General features: G+C 51.8%; 2 protein-coding genes across 2 annotated transcripts in view; both read left to right on the top strand.

Annotated features, from left to right (window-relative positions):
• Positions 1 to 3,685, top strand: part of LOC114071778 (voltage-dependent L-type calcium channel subunit beta-4-like) — a gene marked incomplete at its 5' end in the record, with an annotated part of 9,200 nt that extends 5,515 nt beyond the window's left edge. Inside the window, one exon of the mRNA XM_027909633.1 lies at positions 1,311 to 3,685. Within this exon, the coding sequence (XP_027765434.1) occupies positions 1,311 to 1,565 (255 nt within the window). The remainder of the gene's footprint in view (positions 1 to 1,310) is intronic.
• A 6,616-nt stretch (positions 3,686 to 10,301) lies between these two features.
• Positions 10,302 to 18,595, top strand: ARL5A (ADP ribosylation factor like GTPase 5A). The gene is made up of 6 exons (XM_027909632.1): positions 10,302 to 10,400; positions 12,116 to 12,176; positions 14,553 to 14,700; positions 15,669 to 15,752; positions 17,404 to 17,555; positions 18,186 to 18,595. The coding sequence occupies exons 1-6, from the start codon at positions 10,355 to 10,357 to the stop codon at positions 18,232 to 18,234; spliced, it is 540 nt and encodes a 179-aa protein (XP_027765433.1). The 5' UTR covers positions 10,302 to 10,354; the 3' UTR covers positions 18,235 to 18,595.
• Positions 18,596 to 18,969: the final 374 nt, after the last annotated feature.

Here is an 18,969-nt window from a genome sequence, read left to right on the forward strand (position 1 = left end):
TTGAGCACTGGGTGTATCCGCAGGATTTTTTTCAGGCATTTATTTCTCTCTGATCAATGGACACCAGCAATAACTGTGCAATGTTGCTCCATTTACTTAGGGAAAACTCACACTGAAGATGAAAATCACCCCTGTGCAGTGGGCTGGCTGAAGGTATGCATCACTTAATCCCCACTCCACCCGGATTCTGAAGGGTTTAGGTGGGATGACTGGTGCTGGTGCTCTGCAGAGGGGTAAATTTCTCCTGGAGTCAAGTGATGCCCAACCAGAGCCTGCAGGGTGGACTTTTCCCCCCCAATCCCCATCATTATCCACATGGAGGTTTCTGTGCTAAATCCAGGCCAGCCGAAAGGATTTACATCATTACTCGTGACCTTGATTTCGGGAATCTCTGGCAGGAATATTTACTGCCCCAGGGAAGCTGTGGCTGCCCCCTGGATCCCGGGAAGTGTCCAAGGCCAGGTTGGACGGGGCCCCGTCCAACCTGGCCTTGGACACTTCCCGGGATCCAGGGGGCAGCCACAGCTTCTCTGCCCAACCTGTGGCGATTGCTCCATCCCTGCCTGCCCAGGCTGCGACTCCTGAGAGGTTCAGCACCCAAAAATACTTAACTTCAGGCTGTTTTCTTTTAGCTGGCAAAAAAAAAAAAAAACCAAACAAAACCCCAAAACAAACAAATGAACTCGTTTTTGTTCGCGTGAAAAAACGCAGGGGCACGTGAAAAATACATCGTGGGGGCTGAACTTTTTAATTTATGGATTATCTCAGGAGAAGGGTTTTCTGCCGGTGTATTTAAAATATATTCAGCGTTTCAAGAGCTGAAAGGGGGTTCGTTAACCTCTGACCCGTTTCAGCCGCCCTCTTAGCAGCCCATCACTTGGTTTTGGTCATGCGAAGGGTTTAACCAGAGAGAAGCAACTTTAAAAAAACAAAAAGAAAAAAACAAAAAAAAAATCAAAAAAACTACATAAATCCAAACACTTAAAAAACGGCCTAGAAGAAGGGCGACTGTCCTGTCGGTGATCAGAGCAAAGCGATAAATGCTGGCCCATCAGCTCACCGCCCATGCTCTCTCTCAGTGTGGTGTCCAACAGGGCGAGCACCGCCAGCCCCCCCCCACCCCTTCCCCTGCTCTCCTGCTTCCAGCAGCCTCCCTCCCCACCCACCCCCGATCCCTGTAAGAGCCAGGTTCGGTAGGCAGAGAGCCCAGCCGAGGCGGCGCGGCTGGCGGAAAGAATGAAGTGTGAGAGGAGGTGGAGTGGGTGATGAGCCCCGTGCGGTACTAACTTGGCCCCCGTTTGGCCCCGCAGAGCCAGCGCGGGCGGCGCGGCCCCCCGGCCCCGGACGGCTCTCCCGCCGAACGCCTCGGCCCCCCGGACGAGAACTACCACAGCGACAGGGCTCGCAAGAGCAGGAACCGCCTGTCTTCCAGCTCCCAGCACAGCCGAGACCACTACCCCCTCGTGGAGGAGGAATTCTCCGACTCGTACCAGGACTCCTACAAACCCCACAGGACCCGGGGGTCCCCCGGCGGGCACAGCCACGACTCCCGGCACCGGCTGTGAGCCGCCACCAGGATCCCTCCCCGGGAGAACCTCCCACCCCCGTAGCTTAGGAACGAGATCCGAGTCATCTCCGTGCGGCAGGGGTGACACCCGACAGCTCCGGGTGCGCGCTCTGCTCTCATTGATGTTAATTAGGGGCGACGAAACCCCACCCGGCCCTTCCGTTTCTCTGCCCGTTCATGGGGGTTGTTTTGGGGGGTTGGTTTTGGTTTTAGTACATTTGATGCATTTATAGCCGTTTTTTTTTTTTTTCTTGTCCTTAGGTATTAGACAGGTCCGTTTGTAATTTCGGGTACCTATCGAGGCACTTATAAAACGATTTCCTCTGCTGGAAATTCCAAATGACCAGTTCCAGTTGGAACCAATTTATAAACCAATTCCTGTTGGAATTTGGGTGAATTGACTGGAAAGTCGCCGTGAGCATGTTGCAAACAGTTGGGAAAAAAAAAAAACCAACAACCAACCAAACACAAACGTACAAAGAAAAATCTGACAATTAAAAAAATCACTGGAAGCCACAAAGTCAGCTCCGGTGTTTGTTTGCTGGAATTTCCACTTCCAGTTAGAATAAAAGGATTTCTATCCTGCTGATTTATTTCCAGAATGGCTTTTTCACACAAACCAAATGTAAACTCTCCAGAGTGCCAAATATCACAAATTATTGCAGCAGTGACAAAACACTTTCCAGTTCGACGTTATTTTTAGACCTGGCACGAATGTTGCAGCCAAATTCTTGATTTTAGCAAGTCCTGATGGCTTTGTCAGGACCAGCAGGGAGGAAGTGAGACAGGAGAAGCGAAATAGGAACAGGAAAAGGAACAAACTCCATAGTTTGTGTGGTTGGAAGTTGGGAATAGCTTTTTTATCCTCTCATTTACCTGAGTACAGCTCCAAGTCCCCAGATGGGACAGGAGTGTGGAGACATCAGATTTTTCTCCCGTTTTGCTCCTGCCTTTTAAGTGGGAAACACTCCCCTCCCCTCGCCCAGTGTGTGGAGTACCTACATTCCAGTACACCCATGTTCCCTCTTCCCAAATCCGCCTCTGAATGTCTGAAATTCCAGCGTCGCACAAGAACTCTCCGGAAGATCAGGTTCCATTCCCCTCATGAAATCCAGGGCAAGGGAGTGGGGTTAACCAGTCACCACAGACTGACCAGAACTGCAATAAAAAAGGGAATATCCAGACAGAAATCTGCTCCCAGGGAGGTCCTAGGGCTGATTGAAAGCCTTGGATCCCATGAGAAATCCTTGGAGATATATCGCTGCCTTACTTCCTACCAGTCATTTATTCCACCTCCTGAGTGCTGAGTTCCTTTAAACAGGTGAATTTCTGGGATTGGACCTTGTGTCTTACACGAGCAGTGAAGCCTTAGATCCAGTGGGATTGAAAACTGACCCCACCTGACCATTTTGTACAACCAGAGCCTCCCGAAATCCCCCACCTCGTGCATGCCCTAAAATTGACACAGTTGTGCTGAACTTGCATTTTTCATGCAGGTTCTTGGCAAAACTGCTCATTTTTTTCAAGAGTGACCATCTTTAACTTTTCTATTTGCTTGTTTTCCTCCCAGAGCCTGCTGAAGTCAGGCTTTGACAGCATGTAGCACTAAAGGAATTTCGGGAATATTATGGTTTCTTCTTTCGGGACCAGCTGGCAAAGCCCACTGGTGTTTCCTTCGTCCTGGAGTCTCATTATCTTCTCGAGGTTAACGAGAGCAGTCATTAATCTCCCTTGGGGGACACCCCACACTGACACGTCTCCAGCAGCACTGAAAGGTGGCAGATGACGATTAATTATTTGTAATAACTCCACTGTCCAACAGGCAGCTCCAGCCCCGCTGGGTGATCCCAGTGAGCCCGTTCCCAAGATAAAAGTGGGAATGTCTGCATCCACTGGAGTCACAGAGCGGGGAAGGACCTGCCAGCCCCGGTGCTGCCCGATTTCCTCCGCCTGAAGATGCCTGAGGAGCTGAGGAAACACGGCAGGATCCGGCCTGGGAGCTGCAGCTGCCCGCTCCAGCACTCCCTGCTCCAGCATTCCCTGCTCCAGGAACTGCCCAGCCCTTTTCCCATGTACAGCTCAGCACCTGCATGAGAAAGGAGGCCTTAGGAGAACATTGCCCTCAGTGCATGGGAGTCCTGATGGCAGGGGAGCCCCGGAACCCTCCCAGCAGCTGCTTCTCCTCCTCCTGCAGTAGCATTAGGGATCATTAGGGATCATTAGGGATCAGCTCATTAACTGCTTGCAGATATTTGCAGATTTGCAGGTCGCTGCCAAGCACCCACATAGATTTTCTAGAGCCTTTTGGAGCCTTGTTTTTAAGTCTTCCACATGTCAGGCCAGGCAAGGGAAGGATCCACACCTGCACAAACCCAGCCCCTGAAGCATCTCAAGTGCCAAAACTGCTGTGGTTGGATAGAAAGAAGCTTGTGAGGGAAGCCTTGGGTTGTCCTGAGGTCCTTTATTACCTGGGCTTGAGTTGGATTTACTCGCGTGTGTAATGAATTTCTCCCACTGCCCGTTCCATTTTGATGCAGGGCACCAGTCAGGAGCGATCCGGGTTTCCTTCGTTGCTGGGGATGTTTATCCTCTGAAGATAGATTCATCTGTAAGTACAAATGTGCCAGCTGTGCTATAGATCCTTCATTTATCCAAAAGATTGTTTTAAACACACTGTAACGAGTGAAAGCTGTGCTGGGGATGGGAATTTCTGTCAGAATTCCAGCACTGCTGCGTCGGGAGTGATTTAAAACTGGGAAGTTCGTGTCTTCCTGACTTTACTCAGACCCGTTTTGCAGGCCCTGCATCATTTCTCCTTGTTGTTACAGCCCTGTTGAAGATCAGAGCTGTGTCCCCAGCTCTGGCTCGGGGCCAAGAGGAATTTTTTTACAGTTTTGTTGCTATCTGAGCTCCTCACTGGGACACTCTGGGACTGATGATTTAGCCAGTGAAGGTGAGAACAACAATCTCTGCAGACAAAATTCTGTGCATTCCCATGTTTGTGAATCAATTAAGGAAGGATTTTAAAGCTCTTAAACGCACTTTAGAGATTGTCAGTTGTTACATTTTAACTCCAAACCCTTTCTCTGGGGCAAGTTGTATTTGACAGGTTCTTTTACTGGTGCCAAACATTAATCCCATGGGATTTACCCCAGCTGATGATATTTGTAACTTTGTGTTCAGTTTGATGCCAAATCCTCGGAAATCAGTTTGGTCTCAGCTCCGCAGAATTCCCTGAAACATCCCAGGATCTCCTGCCTTTCCTGACTTCACCATTCCAGAATAATTTTGCTAATCCTGTTGCTCCATAACCCACTGATTTGGGTAAGTCAGGGCTTCTGATACCCATTTTTAATTCAATAATGGATTAAATGTGTCCTCTTTCTTTGCCAAGTTCAGTCCTCCTGAAGCTTGTCCTTGATTCCACATTCCCGATGGGTTTTTAAGGCAAAATAATTGGAGACCACAAATGAAAAAAATCAGAGGCATGTTTTGTAAAAAGACACCAAAATCAGAGGCATGTTTTGTAAAATGCCATTCCCACAAACCTGGGTTGTTTTATATGGGAAAATAAAGGTGTGTCATTAAAAATAAAGGGAAACTTTAATAATGTTGTGAAATACGTGTAAGGAATCAACTTGGAGAAAGAGCAGAAAGTGCTCCTTAGGGTTGAAATGCTAGGATTGAAATGTAAGATTTCTTTCATTATGTGTGGAATCCACTCAAGGATTGGAGTATTGTCATTAAATCCATACAAGGAATTTGGGGAGAAGGTGGGAATTCTTTAAAATGTTCCTGAGTGTGTCATTCCTTTGTTCCTTTGGAACTGGCAGTAGCCTTGGCTTGGTCTCAGGGATGGTTTATAGACCTGCCTTCTCCCCCCAAATTCCCACCTGGAGCAGATCCTACTCCTGTCTTCTCCAGGAGCAAGGTCTGACCAGAAATGTCCCCTCCTGACCATCACCTGCCTTACCAATGTTCCCTGAAAACCAAAATGTACTTAAATTTACCCCCCTTATCCCCTCTGGTGGGAATTCCCGGAGTGAGGAGGTCTCACGGGCAGGACGAAATAATCTGTTCTACCGACGGTGTAAAACCAGAGCAAGGAAGAAGAAGCACATCTGTAATAGCACAAATTTCCCAGAGCCCCACTCCTGCCTTTGGCATCGTGTTTTTGGGGAGCAGGGGGACATTTTCTGACCCAGCAGCAGTGGATTGATGGCATTTTTGCTCCCTTTCCTCGCTGCCTGATCCTTCAGCAGCTGGTTTTGGCGTTTTGCACACGGGATTGATTTTTCAATAACTTGTATTCCTTCCATGTCAGTGAATTAAATGACAGAAGCTTTTCAGATCCAAGAGCCCAGTGCATCCATTTCTGCTGGAATCACATTCATCCCTTCAGTTTTGGCCAGTGTGTGGATTTTGGGGTGTGACTGGTGAATATCCCACGGCACACCGGTGGCCCGAGGTCAGGAATGAGAGACTCCCAGTAAAGATATTTTTGGGGGCTCCAGAGCTTTGAGGTGGGGGAGAGAAGAGTCACAGCACCCAAAAATTCCACTGATGATACTCCTGAGAATTTCAAACCTAAAGGGAAGTGAGGTGTGTGGGGCCAAGGGCTGGGACACACCCGAGTCTCTTCTCGTGCTGAGAGGGAGAGTCAGCCAGGCCCTAAATCACCCAAAATGCAAATCCTGGGTAAGTGGAGGGGGGGAGAAGGATGGGAACAGTCATTCCAACTGCAAACTCTGCACCTTGGGCTTCTCAGACCCCGGAAAAATCTCTGTTTCTCAGCCAAACTGGGTCCCAGGGGGAGCTGGGCAGCGCTGCCTGCAGCCTCCCTGGGAGCCAGGCCAGAGTCTGGTGAAGACCCTGCTGCCTTTGCTGGGAAAACACTTCCCCAAGCTGGTGTTTTCTGCTGGTTTGCCCTTTGTTTCCCCCCTAGATCCTGTGTGTGTAGCACCCGACAAGGCATGTGGGTCCAATATACTATGCAATGTGTACAGTGGTGCATGCTCTGCTCTCCCTCTGCTTTTAGTGGCTTTCAAAGAAAAACTCCAAAAAAAAAAATTATAAATAAAATCAAACTAAAAGTGGTGTTATTTTTGTGACCAGGATCATGCAGACTTGCATGCCCATAGTATCCTCATTTCTATGGATTCGTTTTCTGGAATTTAGATGTACAAAAGATGAACTGCATTACAATTAACTTTTCTACAATAAATGAGCCAAAAGTACAAACCGTTGGAAAGTCTCTCCAGTCTCTTTGTGTCCTGCACTGAGGTGGGAATGACGCTGGGAAGAGCCACCAGGAGCCCTGTGGTATTTCTGTTGTTTGCCAGTAGCTTTTGGCAGGGCTGAGTTTTTGGTGGGATTTGGTGACACCCCGAAGAAGGAGATGTGCCTGCTCCGAGAAATAAATGATGTTTGTTTTGATACCGCTCTGCCCTCAAAGAGCTGCGGCTCAGGAGCACAAAGCCCAGGTAATTCCTCGCTGCTCCAGCAGGGAGTGGAATCCCTGCTCCCAACTGCTCCGGTAGAGGATGAAGGATGCCTGGGAATGCTCTGGGCTTGCAGCTGGGCCTGGCTGTGACCTCACGGTAGGATTGGTTCCCAGAGAGAAGCAGGAGTGACAGGATGGTGACAGGTGTCAAGGACTGGACCATTAAAAGAGATTTAAGTTTATCACGGGATGATTGAGGTTGGAAAGGGCCTCAGAGTCCACTCTGTGCCCGATGCCCACCTTGTCACCAGCCCGGAGCACCGAGTGCCACGGCCGGGCGTTTATGGGAAACTGGAAGCACTGGGAGATGCTGCCTCTTCCCAAAGAGTGGCCAACAGGAACCAGCAACTTCAGAGCTGCTGGGACCACCCAGAAACCCGCCTTGGAAGGACAGGAGGACACAGACCAGGTAAGCTGCTTTTACATTGGCATTTACACACCTGCTGCTTTCAGAACTGTGTTTGACTGGGTTTTCTGTGTGGTCAGAGTCAGATCTCAGCGTGTGGGTTTTCACCTGAGCCGTTCATAAAAAACAGAACATCCTCCAAATAAATATAACTGAGCAAAGAAAGCCCTTTCTGTGCCATTTCCTGTGGTCCTGGAGGTTAAAATTCCATGAGCCATTTGATTTGTCTGTGTTGTGGGGAAGGGGCTGGGGGGGCTCAGCCTGGAGAAAAGGAGGCTCAGGGGGGACCTTCTGGCTCTGCAATCCCTGCCAGGAGGGGGGAGCCGGGGCAGGTCGGGCTCTGCTCCCAGGGAACAGGGACAGGAGGAGAGGGAACGGCCTCAGGCTGTGCCAGGGGAGGGGCAGGTGGGACATCAGCAGGAATTTCTCCTGGAAAGGGTGGTCAGGCACTGGCAGGGGCTGCCCAGGGAGGTTTGGAGTGCCCAGCCCTGGAGGGATTTCCAGGCCCTGTGGATGTGGCACTTGAGGACATGATCAGTGGTGGCCTGGGCAGTGCTTGGGGATGGTTGGACTCAATCTTGGAGGGCTTTTCCAAACCCAAACCATTCCATGATTTGGGTTTTTCCCCTGGACAGAATTGTTTCCCCTTTGGTGGGCACATGAAGCTCTTCCCTAGCACAGAAAGGCTCCCTGACCCACTGTTGGTGTTAGAGCTGGGAACAAAAGGGACATGACCTGGAAAAGCCTTCCAGATTTCCAGGAGGGAATTCTGAGGCTGTCTTGGAGTGCCTTCCTAGAAGGCTTCCAGCAGCAGTGTGGTGCAGGTTAAACCAGGCTGCCACACAAAAAAACCCCAACACAAACTCAAGGGGGGGAAATCTCAGCCATTTTCTATTTAAATAATCAGAGTAATTGCTTTAATTGAGTTTTGGTGCCTCTCACACTGCACAGCCACCCAACCCTGCCACAAGCCCAAGGCTTCCAGGAGAGCTGAGAACAGAAAGGAACCTCGAGCATCTGAAATTCCAAGCTGAGGAACGGCAGCAAGGGGGATAATTGCAGCCTAATGAATAATTAATTCCATTGCAGGCTGGATGCTGAACTTGTGGAACGGGTGTCATCACACTGGAGGAGCTGTTCCACTTCCCTGCTGGTCACACACGGTCCCAGCTCTGGGATGGGGATGGGCTGGGACAGTTTATTATCGGGATATTTATTTCCTTCAACTGTTTAGGGCCGAAAATTCCCCTCCAGAGCAGCAGGAAACACAAATCCCTGTGGGCACGGGCAGAAACTCGATGACTCTGCCCTTGCTGCTCTGGTTATGGGCCAATATTGCAGCAGGGAAATAACAGCAGGGAGCTGCTGTGGGAATAAAATCTGCTAGAAGGGAACAAACAGGGAAAAACCTCTGGAATAGCAAAGGAGAGTATCATGCCCCATCCCTGGAATGTCCAAGGCCAGGTTGGATGGGGCTTGGAGCAACCTGGGCTAGTGGAAGGTGTCCCTGCAGGGGGAGGAACAAATCCCAGTGCTGAGATTCCCATCCACTCCCAGTGTCTTGGAAAGACTAAGCCTGATTGACCCACGTAAAATAAAGGATTTGTCCCATTCAGGTGGCGCTGGGCACTGGCCACACCGGGAGCTTTGCAGGTGAGGAAAGGGAAACACAGCAGTGTTTTCCTGTAAAATAAACTCGTGTTTTCCTGTAAAATAAAGCCGTGTTTTGCTCGGGGAAAGGACAAATGAGGGCACAGATCCTGTGTCTCCTCTCTAGGCTGCCACAGAGAGCCCTGCACAACCTATTCATTACCAGGGTTTTTCTAAACCCTGAGGATTTCAGCTCGGTGGTGGGTTTGGACAGAGAAATTTATCTTGGAGCAGAGAAGGCTCCAGGGGGACCTCGGAGCCCCTTCCAGTACATATACAGTGCCTTTCTGCAAACTCACTCAGCTACTGGGGAGCTGCTTCCACCATATTATCCCCGAGTTTTCCTCAGGGCACCGTGTTCCAGCAGGGATTTTATGGCAAAGTGCACGTATTTTCTCCATAAACTGGAGCCAGGCTGGGAGAGCTGGGGGGGTTCACCTAGAGAAGAGAAGGATCCAGGGACACCTGAGAGCCCCTTGCAGTGCCTAAAGGGGCTCCAGGAGAGCTGGAGAGGGACAAGGGACGGAGGGACAGGACACAGGGAATGGGTTTAAGCTGAAGGAGGGTTGATTTCGGTGGGACACTGAGCAGAAATCCGTGGCTGTGCGGCGGCGAGGCCCTGGCACCGGCTGCTCAGGGAGGCTTTGCGAAGGTGCCCGCGGCACAGGGGGGTGGGCCGGGATGATCCGAACCGTCCCTCGCCACCCACACGCCCCCCGATCCCGCGTGTGTGGGGAGCGGGGCCGTGCCCGGCGGCGCGGGGCGCGCCTGAGGCGGTGCCGTGTAATGGCGGCCGCGGTGCCGCCCCCGCGCGTCAGCGCGACGCGCCCGCCCGGCCCGGCCCGGCCGTGAGGGGCCGAGACAGCCCAGCCCAGCCCGGCCCGGCCGCGCCGTGAGGGGCCGAGACAGCCCAGCCCAGCCCGGCCCGGCCGCGCCGTGAGGAGCCGAGACAGCCCAGCCTAGCCCGGCCCGGCCCGGCCCGGCCGTGAGGGGCCGCGGGAGCCGCCGCGACAGCCCGGCCCGCCAGCCCGGCCCGCTGTACTGCACTGCCTGCCCGCTCCCAGAGCGCACCCGGCCCGCAGCCCGGCCCCCGGCGCGGCCCCGGCGATGTCCCCGCGGCAGCGGCCCCGGCGCGGCCCCAGCCGGCTGTGTGGGCGCCGCGCCGGGCCCTGAGCGCCCGCCGCCCCGCACTGCCGCGGCCGGAGAGGCCGGAGCGCCCCGGCCGACCATGGGGATCCTCTTCACCAGGATATGGAGGCTTTTCAACCACCAGGGTGAGCGCGGCGTGCCGGGGGGTGGCTGAGGGTGTCCGGGGAGGTCCCGGCGGAGCCCGACTCGCTCCGGGAAATGCGAGGGTTTAACTCTTTTTTTTTTTTTTTTTTTTTTTTTTTTGCCCTGCTCTCCGTCCCCGCAGTGCTCGTTCCTGACAGCCGCTGTTATATTATTAATGTGTGCCGAAGGAACACGGCCGGCTTGCGTCGTGGCGAGTAGTTTCGGTTTATAGGCAGAGTGTGGGTTTAAGTGGTAAACCTCGATATCTGGCTCGTTTGTGGAGTAAATGCTATTTATAGCTTTAGTTGTGGCTGCCCCTGGATCCCTGGAAGCGTCCAAGGCCAGGCTGGACGGGGCTTGGAGCAGCCTGGGACAGTGGAAGGTGTCCCTGCCCAGGGCAGGGGTGGGATGGGATGATCCATAACTTCCCTTCCCAAACCATCCTGTGAGTCGGTGCTTTGCAACACCTGTGTCCTTGGAGTAAGGTGCTCACCAGAGTTGTCACTTTAACTACAGAACACTTCTTCCCGCGTTTATCAAGTCCTCGAAATTCGATTTTTGGGGAGTTTCGGTGCGCTCGCACCTGCGGGTTCAGTGTCCCAGTTGCGTCCCCGTTGACACTTAGTGCGAACGCAACAAGGTATTTTCGTAGCACCCAGACCTTCTGATCCAGCTGATTCCCAAAGGTTTCCTATGCTGGCAGCATCACACCCCAAACAAAAGTTCCTAAAAATTACACGGGGTCAGGTAAGCAGAGGCTTTTACAATATTGTGCAGTTATGCAGAGTTACTGAAACTGGAGTTCGTATCGGATGGCTCACGAGACAGCTCTGCAAAACCGCACAATACTGGGAAAATCAAACTCAAGAAAACCCCACTTACCTGACCCCTGTCCCCTCCCTCTCCTCTTGGTTTAAATCGCTGGGAGCGTACATCGATCTCAGTGTTTATAATGGCTTTTGGTTGCCTTGGAGGGCCAGTGGGTGGGTGGGGGAACACAGCCCCTTCTCACGGGGCTTTTACTTGCATAGCCCTGGTTGTTTGTGCAGTAAAAATTGTGTAACAGGGCTCGGAGCTGGCTGTGCTCACCCGTCCTGGAAATCCTCAATTTGGACGTGCTCAAACCCCAGCTGTGGAGTTCCCAGGCAGTTTGGGTGATGAGAAACAATAACTGATGTGGGCACGGCGCTCCAGAGTGTCGGGGGAGGTTTTGCCGAGCGCCCCTTGGCTCACCCAAAACTCAGCGGGGCGAGTGTGTCCTGTCAAATGCCCGTGGGCAGATCTGTCCCCCCGGGTTCCAGAGCTGCTGATCCCCCTCCCCGCTCACAGGTCCAGCTCAGCCTGGCTGTGGGTTTTACTGGCAAAAACTGCTCTTTGAACTTGCAAAGAGACCAAGATGTTGCCGTGACGGAGGGGAAGTGAAGGTTGACCACGAGGAGTTGCTGTGGGAGCTCGGGGGAGGATTCCAGTGGGATGTTGCTTTGGCAGTTTAGAGAAGGGAACATCCACGTGCAGTCTCAGAAGTTGTTCCTGCAGAGGTGGGGGGAGTTGCCAGCCCCTTCCCTGCTCAGAGCAGCAGCTCCCCACCCAGCCTGAGCAGCTGGAGCCGGGCAGTGTTTGCTCGGGGAGCCCGTGGAAAACGTGGCACCAACGTTTCAGGCACAGCTGATGTCACGGTAATGAACACAGCGACTTACTCGTGCTGTTGTCGTTTCAGAGCACAAGGTGATCATTGTGGGCCTGGACAATGCAGGGAAAACCACCATTCTGTACCAATTGTGAGTATGACCCTGTGTGGGGGGGGGATTTTGGGGTGTTGGAGGTGTGTGCTGTGCACGTTGCTGCTCTCCTGGGTGCTTTGATGCTGGAAGGGGCTCTGCTCTGCCCGGGGTGTCAGTGAGGTTCTGTTCAGGTGTGTCACCACACACTCACCTGCGGTGTCACCACACACGCCGCTGGCTCTTTGCCAGCCCCGTAAAATGGGATTGGGGTGAGCGTTGGCCACGGGACAGTGTTGCAAAACTGATCCATGGCACCGATTTAAATCCCAGACAAATTGCTCTGAGCGCCTCTCCCTGCCACGACTCCTGTGCTGGGATGGCCTTGGTGCCCTCTGTGGCTCGGGGAGAAGGGGGAGGGTGATCCCAGGATGGAGCCAGGACAACATCTCCTGCTGTCCTGCAATTTCTGCCTTCAGCAGCGGCTTTGGCTGTGCTTGCCCTGCCCCTGCTGTTGGTGAGGCTCCTTTGAGCTCCCTATCTCGGGCCCTGAGCTGCCGTCTGATAAGAGGGTACACACTTGAGCACAGAAGCTCCAGGGTGGCACAGGCAGCTCAAGGTTCTGTGCTGGGAACAGATTGGCCCTTTCCCACGTGAAGCGTTCCCGAGGCAGCACCAGGAATAATTCCTGGTGGGAGCTGTGGCCCTGCTGCTCCGATGCTGCACCGAAAATGTGCTCTCTGGGAACGTTTGGGGTTTGTCACATTCTGACCTGCTTCTGCCTTTCCAAAACATGGCACTGGTGCAGCATCTCCAGCTGCTCCTGCCCTCCCACTGCAGGCAGAGGGAGAGGATGGGGCTGGGATTCATCCAGTGGGTGAGATGGTTTAAAACCCGCAAATAGAGCGAAGGGTATTTTTTAATGCAGCTCAGGGCTGTCCTGGTGCATTTACTGCTGTGACTTTCCACTTCCTCACAGATGTCTCTCAGTTCTTCCCCTTATTTCTGCAGTTTCAGTGTTTTATTTTCCCTTTCAGACAGTGGATCTCTGTGTGTCCTGTTCCTGTGTGTCCTGTTTAGCTCCACAGGACTTTCCCAGCTCTCTTCTGGTGTCCCCCTTCCCTCTTTGCTCTGTTCCTCTGCCTGTCCCCTCCTTAGCCCCCCCCCACCTCTGCATATCCCATTTTCCCTCTTACAGACTCTTCATTCCTTCCTGCTGTGTCCTCAGATCTCCCTCCCCTCAGGGGGAGTTTGTGATCAGGAAATGTGTTAGAAATGGTGTTATCCCACCTGTCCTGCTGCAAACTGGGAGATGCCAACAGCTGGGATGGGAAGGGCTGTGGGTTCAGTCAAGGAAAGGGGATCATAAGTCCCTTCCAAGCTTTAAAAGAACTCTGCTGAAACCTGATTTTAAATATGAAATCAGCCCCAGGCATCACTGTCACCCTTCATTTGATTTTAGGGTCCTTCCAGTCCTTCTCCTTCTCTCCAACATTTGCCTTCAAGTGTGTGTGGTGGGCAGGTTTCTTGTGAAATGATGGGGGACACTGGAAAACTGGGATTCCTTTCCAGAGCACTGGGCCATCCCTTTATCTCCCTGGCTCCCAGTATCCTCTTCAGGAAACATTCCAGCACCTTGCAAGTCTCAAATTGCTGCCACTGTAACCAGAACCTCTGATGAAACTTTAAAAACTTCATATATAATGAAAAAATACATCAAGAGTATCAGAGGAAACAAATAATTAAATTCCCTGAAGATTGGTTTGCTTTGAAACTGCTGTTATTTTTTTTTTTTGCCTATTAAGGGGGGAGTTTAAATAGTTTGAAGCTCAGGAGTATCCAGAGCACAGGTTTGGTTATTTGGTGTGACACTGGTGGTGTCAGTGACAGAGTTACACTCGGGATCTCCAAACAATATATCTGGAATATTTAATGACTGGGTGTCTCCCAGAAGTTGTGTGCTGGACTGTGCTGGAGGGGGGAGTTGTGGATAAAACCCGTTTCCAGTGGCCTGCCCTGGCAGGGGAGCGGGAGGCAGTGGATGTGGTGTGTCTGTGGGGCTGGATGAGGAGCTCTTGTTCTCCTGAAACCTCGGGAATCTCGTGGCTTAACCACATTCTTGGAGCAAAACAACTGCTCCGTCCCACGAGTGCCAAGATGGGCCTGGAGAAGGAACTGGCTTCGGAGGGGGGAATTCCCCCAGCCCTGTGGTGAGCTGTGATGAATTACAGCACAGTCCTGTGCAGGAGAGTGCTCCCAGCTCTGTAATGGGATTATTCCACGGCTCAGGGAGTTATTTTATTGCTGGGTTTGTTTATCTTTATGCACCTCCCCCCCATTGCCCCTGGTCTGGGAGGTTTGCTGGGAGGGTTTGGGAACCCCAGCCAGGGTGGGGTGCTGGTGGGGGTGACTGGCAGCGTCCCTGTGCCCCTGCAGCTCCATGAACGAGGTGGTCCACACGTCCCCCACCATCGGCAGCAACGTGGAGGAGATCGTGGTGAACAACACGCGCTTCCTCATGTGGGACATCGGGGGGCAGGAGTCCCTGCGCTCCTCCTGGAACACCTACTACACCAACACCGAGGTGGGGCCTCCTGGGCAGCCACTGCCCCTGCCCGGGGCTCTGGGGATGGATGGGATGGGATCTGCACCTGGAAAACCCTGCCTGGGGCTCTGGGGATGGGATCTGCAGCTCAGCTGGGCTGGGTGTGCCCCAGCCCCTCGTTGTCCGTCACTGCTCCCTCCAAAACCTCAGCACCCCTCAGGAAAATAAGGAGGAGACTCCAAAAGTTTTCCCCTGAGGCTTTGGGATCCCATCATCGATTTACTTCATCCCCCCACCCAGCAAAGAGTTTTCAGAACTCTTCAGCACGTATAAATATACATATATATAAATTTTATCAAGCAGATAACTTGATAAAAATGCTTCTTGAAATCAAGGTTTCCTGTGTGCTCTCAAATATGGTTCCAATGCAGTTATGTTCTATAAATTATATTTATATGTGATTCAATACAATTCTTACAATAATTGCCTTTGTTCTGCTGTGCTTCCCTGAGAGATGCTGTGACCTCTCAGAGGTCCTTTGCAGCCTGAAGGGTTCTGTGACATTTTATCTGCATGTGGGCTCTTGGAGTTTGGAGCCAAAGGGCTTTTTAAATCCCTATTTGCCTGTTGGTTTTAGAACTGGGGAAGGAAGCTGGTGCAGTTTATGTTTTTAAGGCTGCAGCAAGTGATTTGAGGGGTCTCTGCGGGGCCTCAGTTGTGCCAAGCAAGGAACAACCCCAGCCCTGGGACTGCAGAGAATTTCCTCACTTTCAATATGAATTTTTCCCCTGAAAAATGGAGAACAGAAAGTCCCACGTTGTGTCAGAGCTGCCTGTGTCCCCAAACCACAGCCCAGGCTGGGAACCACCCCAGGGGGCTGGGGGAGAGGGTGGGATAGGGGTGGGAATGCAGCTGGATAATGGGATGGGAGCAGGGGCCTGGTCAGGAACCAGGAAGGTTTGGCCACACAGACAAGGTTTGTTCTCTAATAATTTCACTCTTTGCAGTTTGTGATAGTTGTGGTGGACAGCACAGACAGAGAGAGGATCTCTGTGACTAAGGAAGAGCTGTATAAAATGTTGGCACACGAGGTGGGTAAATCCCGGGCCTTTATTTAATATATTTATTTTAATATTTATTTGGGTATTTATCTGTGTGATACGTGTTAAGGGAAGCAGATTTCCACCCTGGACTGTCTTTTGTGAAACTCCCAGTAAACTGTAAGTTGATCCTAAATGTGTCAGACTCAGGGAATCAGCACTTGGGACCTGTCAGTGGTTCTGTGGTGTTTATACCTCAGTCCATGTTAACCTCTGAATTAGATCCTTTAAAAACCCCTTGTTTCCTGCAATAAATCAGTCCCTATTTGATAACTTCAGGGTTGCCTGATGTGCTGTTTTCAGTGAAATAATGTGCTCTGTGGCAAGCAGGTGTAAAGCTGGAGGAACAGGCAGCCCCTGGCCATACACTGGGCTGTGTTTGGAATTACAAGGGAGGGTGTAAGTTGCTAAATTGCAAAGTCCCTCTTTAAACCCGAGCTCTGGGTCAGGTCTAGAGCTGAGCCCTCTGGCTCTGAGCTGTAAATCCTGAGCTGATGTCTCAGCCAGGCAGTACCTGTGGCATGACCTGAGTCCAGGCTGGATCAGTGTGTGGGAGATGATGCTGAGCTTCCAAATTTAAATGTCAGAGTAAAAAAAATAAAATCTGCATAAAAACAATGGCATTGCATCCCCAAATATGGCACCCATATTTAACCTACAGCCACGGTCCATGGACTGCAGGAAGGGCAGAGCCTGCCTCTGGATTTCCTTGGAGAAAAACAAAACAGTGCCTTGAATGTCTCTTTTTTTGGTATTTAAATTTTTTTTTTTTTTTTACATCTTTTGCTGTTTAACTTTTGTGGTTAATAAAGTAAATTCTAATCTGCATCTTCTGTCTCCCAATAAAGGGAAGATGCAGAAGTCGTTAATTGAGGTTTGCCGTGAGGAAGGTGCAGAATTCCAGGCTGCAGGAGCCCTTGCTCCGTGCTGGGAGATGATTCCTGAGCCACCCCCAGTGAATGTGGCCATTGTTGTCCAGCAGGATGTTTCCAGGCTGTTCCCCCTCCCTCTCCAGACGCTGTTTGGAGAGAACAGCAATAGCTACAGGCCCAAAGGAAACTCAAATATTTGTTTAAAATGGCTTTTCTTTGCTCCTTGAAGCCTTTCCTCTCTGCCCAGCGGTTCCACTGAGCTCCTGTTAAGGCAAAATTGAGTTTCCCAGGTCTGTTCCAAGTATTTTCTGGAGCAGTTGGTGGTTTGGTAATTAATTTTTTGCCTGTAAACATCAGTGTGTCCAGCAGGCAGTTAATGCCTGAGCTGGCTTGGCTTCCTGGGAACACCTTTCTGCTTTCCAGGGGAGACATTTTCCATAATAACCCCTGCACTGGTGCAATTCCAGGCAGTTGGAGGCCAAATAAGCTTGTCCAGGAGTCCCTGTTCCCAGATTTCGTGCTGCCCAGGGATACAGGTGCTCTGATCCTCCTGGAGCACAGCAGAACCCTGTGCTGAGTTTTCCACGTCATCCACGGCCAAACCTGGCTGTTTGGGCTGCTGGATCAAAGGCTTTCCTGCCCTTCCATGTCACCCTGCGGCAGTTTTCCTGCAGGATTTTTGGCTGGGGCTCAGGGTTCCCTTTGCTATCACATCGTTTGCCTCCGAGGGCTGCTTTGTCATCGTTTTCTCCTCTCTCCTCTCTGCCCAGGACTTGAAAAAAGCAGGTTTGCTGATCTTTGCAAACAAGCAGGATGTGAAGGAGTGCATGACAGTGGCTGAAATCTCCCAGTTCCTGAAGCTCACGTCCATCAAGGATCACCAGTGGCACATTCAGGCCTGCTGTGCTCTCACTGGAGAGGGGTAAGAGGGGTTCTGTAAGCTGGAGTTATCTGGGGGTTTATTCTACTCTTTGCTTTTTACACACATTGCTCCCCTCTCAGCAGTAATCCCAGAGGGGTTTGGGATGGAAGGGACTTTAAAAATCATCCCATCCCACCCCCTGCCATGGGCAGGGACACCTCCCCTATCCCAGGTTGCTCCAGCCTGGCCTTGGACACTCCCAGGGATCCAGGGGCAGCCACAGCTTCTCTGGGAATTCCATTTCAGGGCCTCCCCACTTAATAATCCTGACACTTCCTTTGGGCCCAGAACACACTGAAAAACAACTTTTCCATCAAATCCTCGGCCTCCCCTCACAGAGATAAAACTTGATATGAACTGGGCTTAGTGAGAGCCCAGGGGGAATGGCCCGAAATCTGTCCTGGTTTATCCAGAGTAACCCCAGTCAGAGAGACCTCCGTGTCCTGAAGTGCAGGATGTGAAGTGTCTCACTCCTGGATTGCGCAACAGGCTCTGGGAGACGCCACTCCTGGCGTGGATGGTTCCTGGAAATGAGTCACGGGAAGGATTTCAGCTGATGCCGTGGAATTACCTTTGGAGTCCTCCTCAGGAGTGCGTGTGTTCCTTAACCATTGTCCCTTCTGTTCGCAGACTGTGCCAAGGACTGGAATGGATGATGTCAAGACTTAAGATCAGATGATTTTTGGTGCCCCCTTTGCACAGACATTGCTCCAGGGAGCGGCTCCCGGCAGAGGCGGTGGGGTGGATGGATTTACCCTGAACTGACTGCAACTGTATTTTCTACAAAGCTGCCCCCTCACAGCGGACAGGAAGGACCATCCCTAGAGGGAACTGCAGCCCTGGCTCCAGTGGGGTTTGGTTTGCTGGGAGGATCCCTTTCAGAGCTGTGCCCAGCCTTGAGGAGCTGCAGCCCAGCCTCGGGCCTGGGGAAGACGAAGCAAGAGGAAAGGAGCTTTTAATTTCGAGTTTTATTATCCTGTTGTAGCCCTCTCTAGTGGAAGATGTTGGCTTCATTATTCCAGTAAATCAGCAACAAATCACTGGCTTAGGTATCAGCTCCTCCAGTATTTTCGAGGTTACCAATGTTACAAATGCACCCCTGTTTTCCTGTCTGTGAACTGTACATATTTGTGGATATTTATACCTCATCTTCAGTTCGTTGCAATCCGTTCAGAGCAGTGTGTGCAGCTGGCTCGGTGTGCTGGCAGCGGTTCTGACGTGTGACACGGCCCTGTCCCCCTGTCCCAGCTCCCTCCCTCCGTGCCCACCACCCCTTGGATCCCACAGCTGGACAGACCAACCCTCCCTTCGGCCCAGGGCTGGTTTTCCACAGGATTTTTGGGGGAGGGAGGAGCTGGGATGGGCTGGGGCACACGTGGGTTGAGCTCTGAGTGCCAGTGTTGGCCAACAGGAC

The sequence above is a fragment of the Empidonax traillii genome, unplaced genomic scaffold (assembly GCF_003031625.1).
Source record: "Empidonax traillii isolate 1590-97213 ecotype Southwest subspecies unplaced genomic scaffold, ASM303162v1 scaffold2272:size32975, whole genome shotgun sequence".
Lineage (NCBI taxonomy): Eukaryota > Metazoa > Chordata > Aves > Passeriformes > Tyrannidae > Empidonax > Empidonax traillii.

Coding starts and splice junctions, on each gene's coding strand:
- ARL5A (XM_027909632.1), top strand. CDS start 10,355: ATGGGGATCCTCTTCACCAGGATATGGAGGCTTTTCAACCACCAGG. Junction 12,177..14,552: donor ACCACCATTCTGTACCAATT/GTGAGTATGACC, acceptor GTGCCCCTGCAG/CTCCATGAACGAGGTGGTCC. Junction 14,701..15,668: donor CCTACTACACCAACACCGAG/GTGGGGCCTCCT, acceptor CACTCTTTGCAG/TTTGTGATAGTTGTGGTGGA.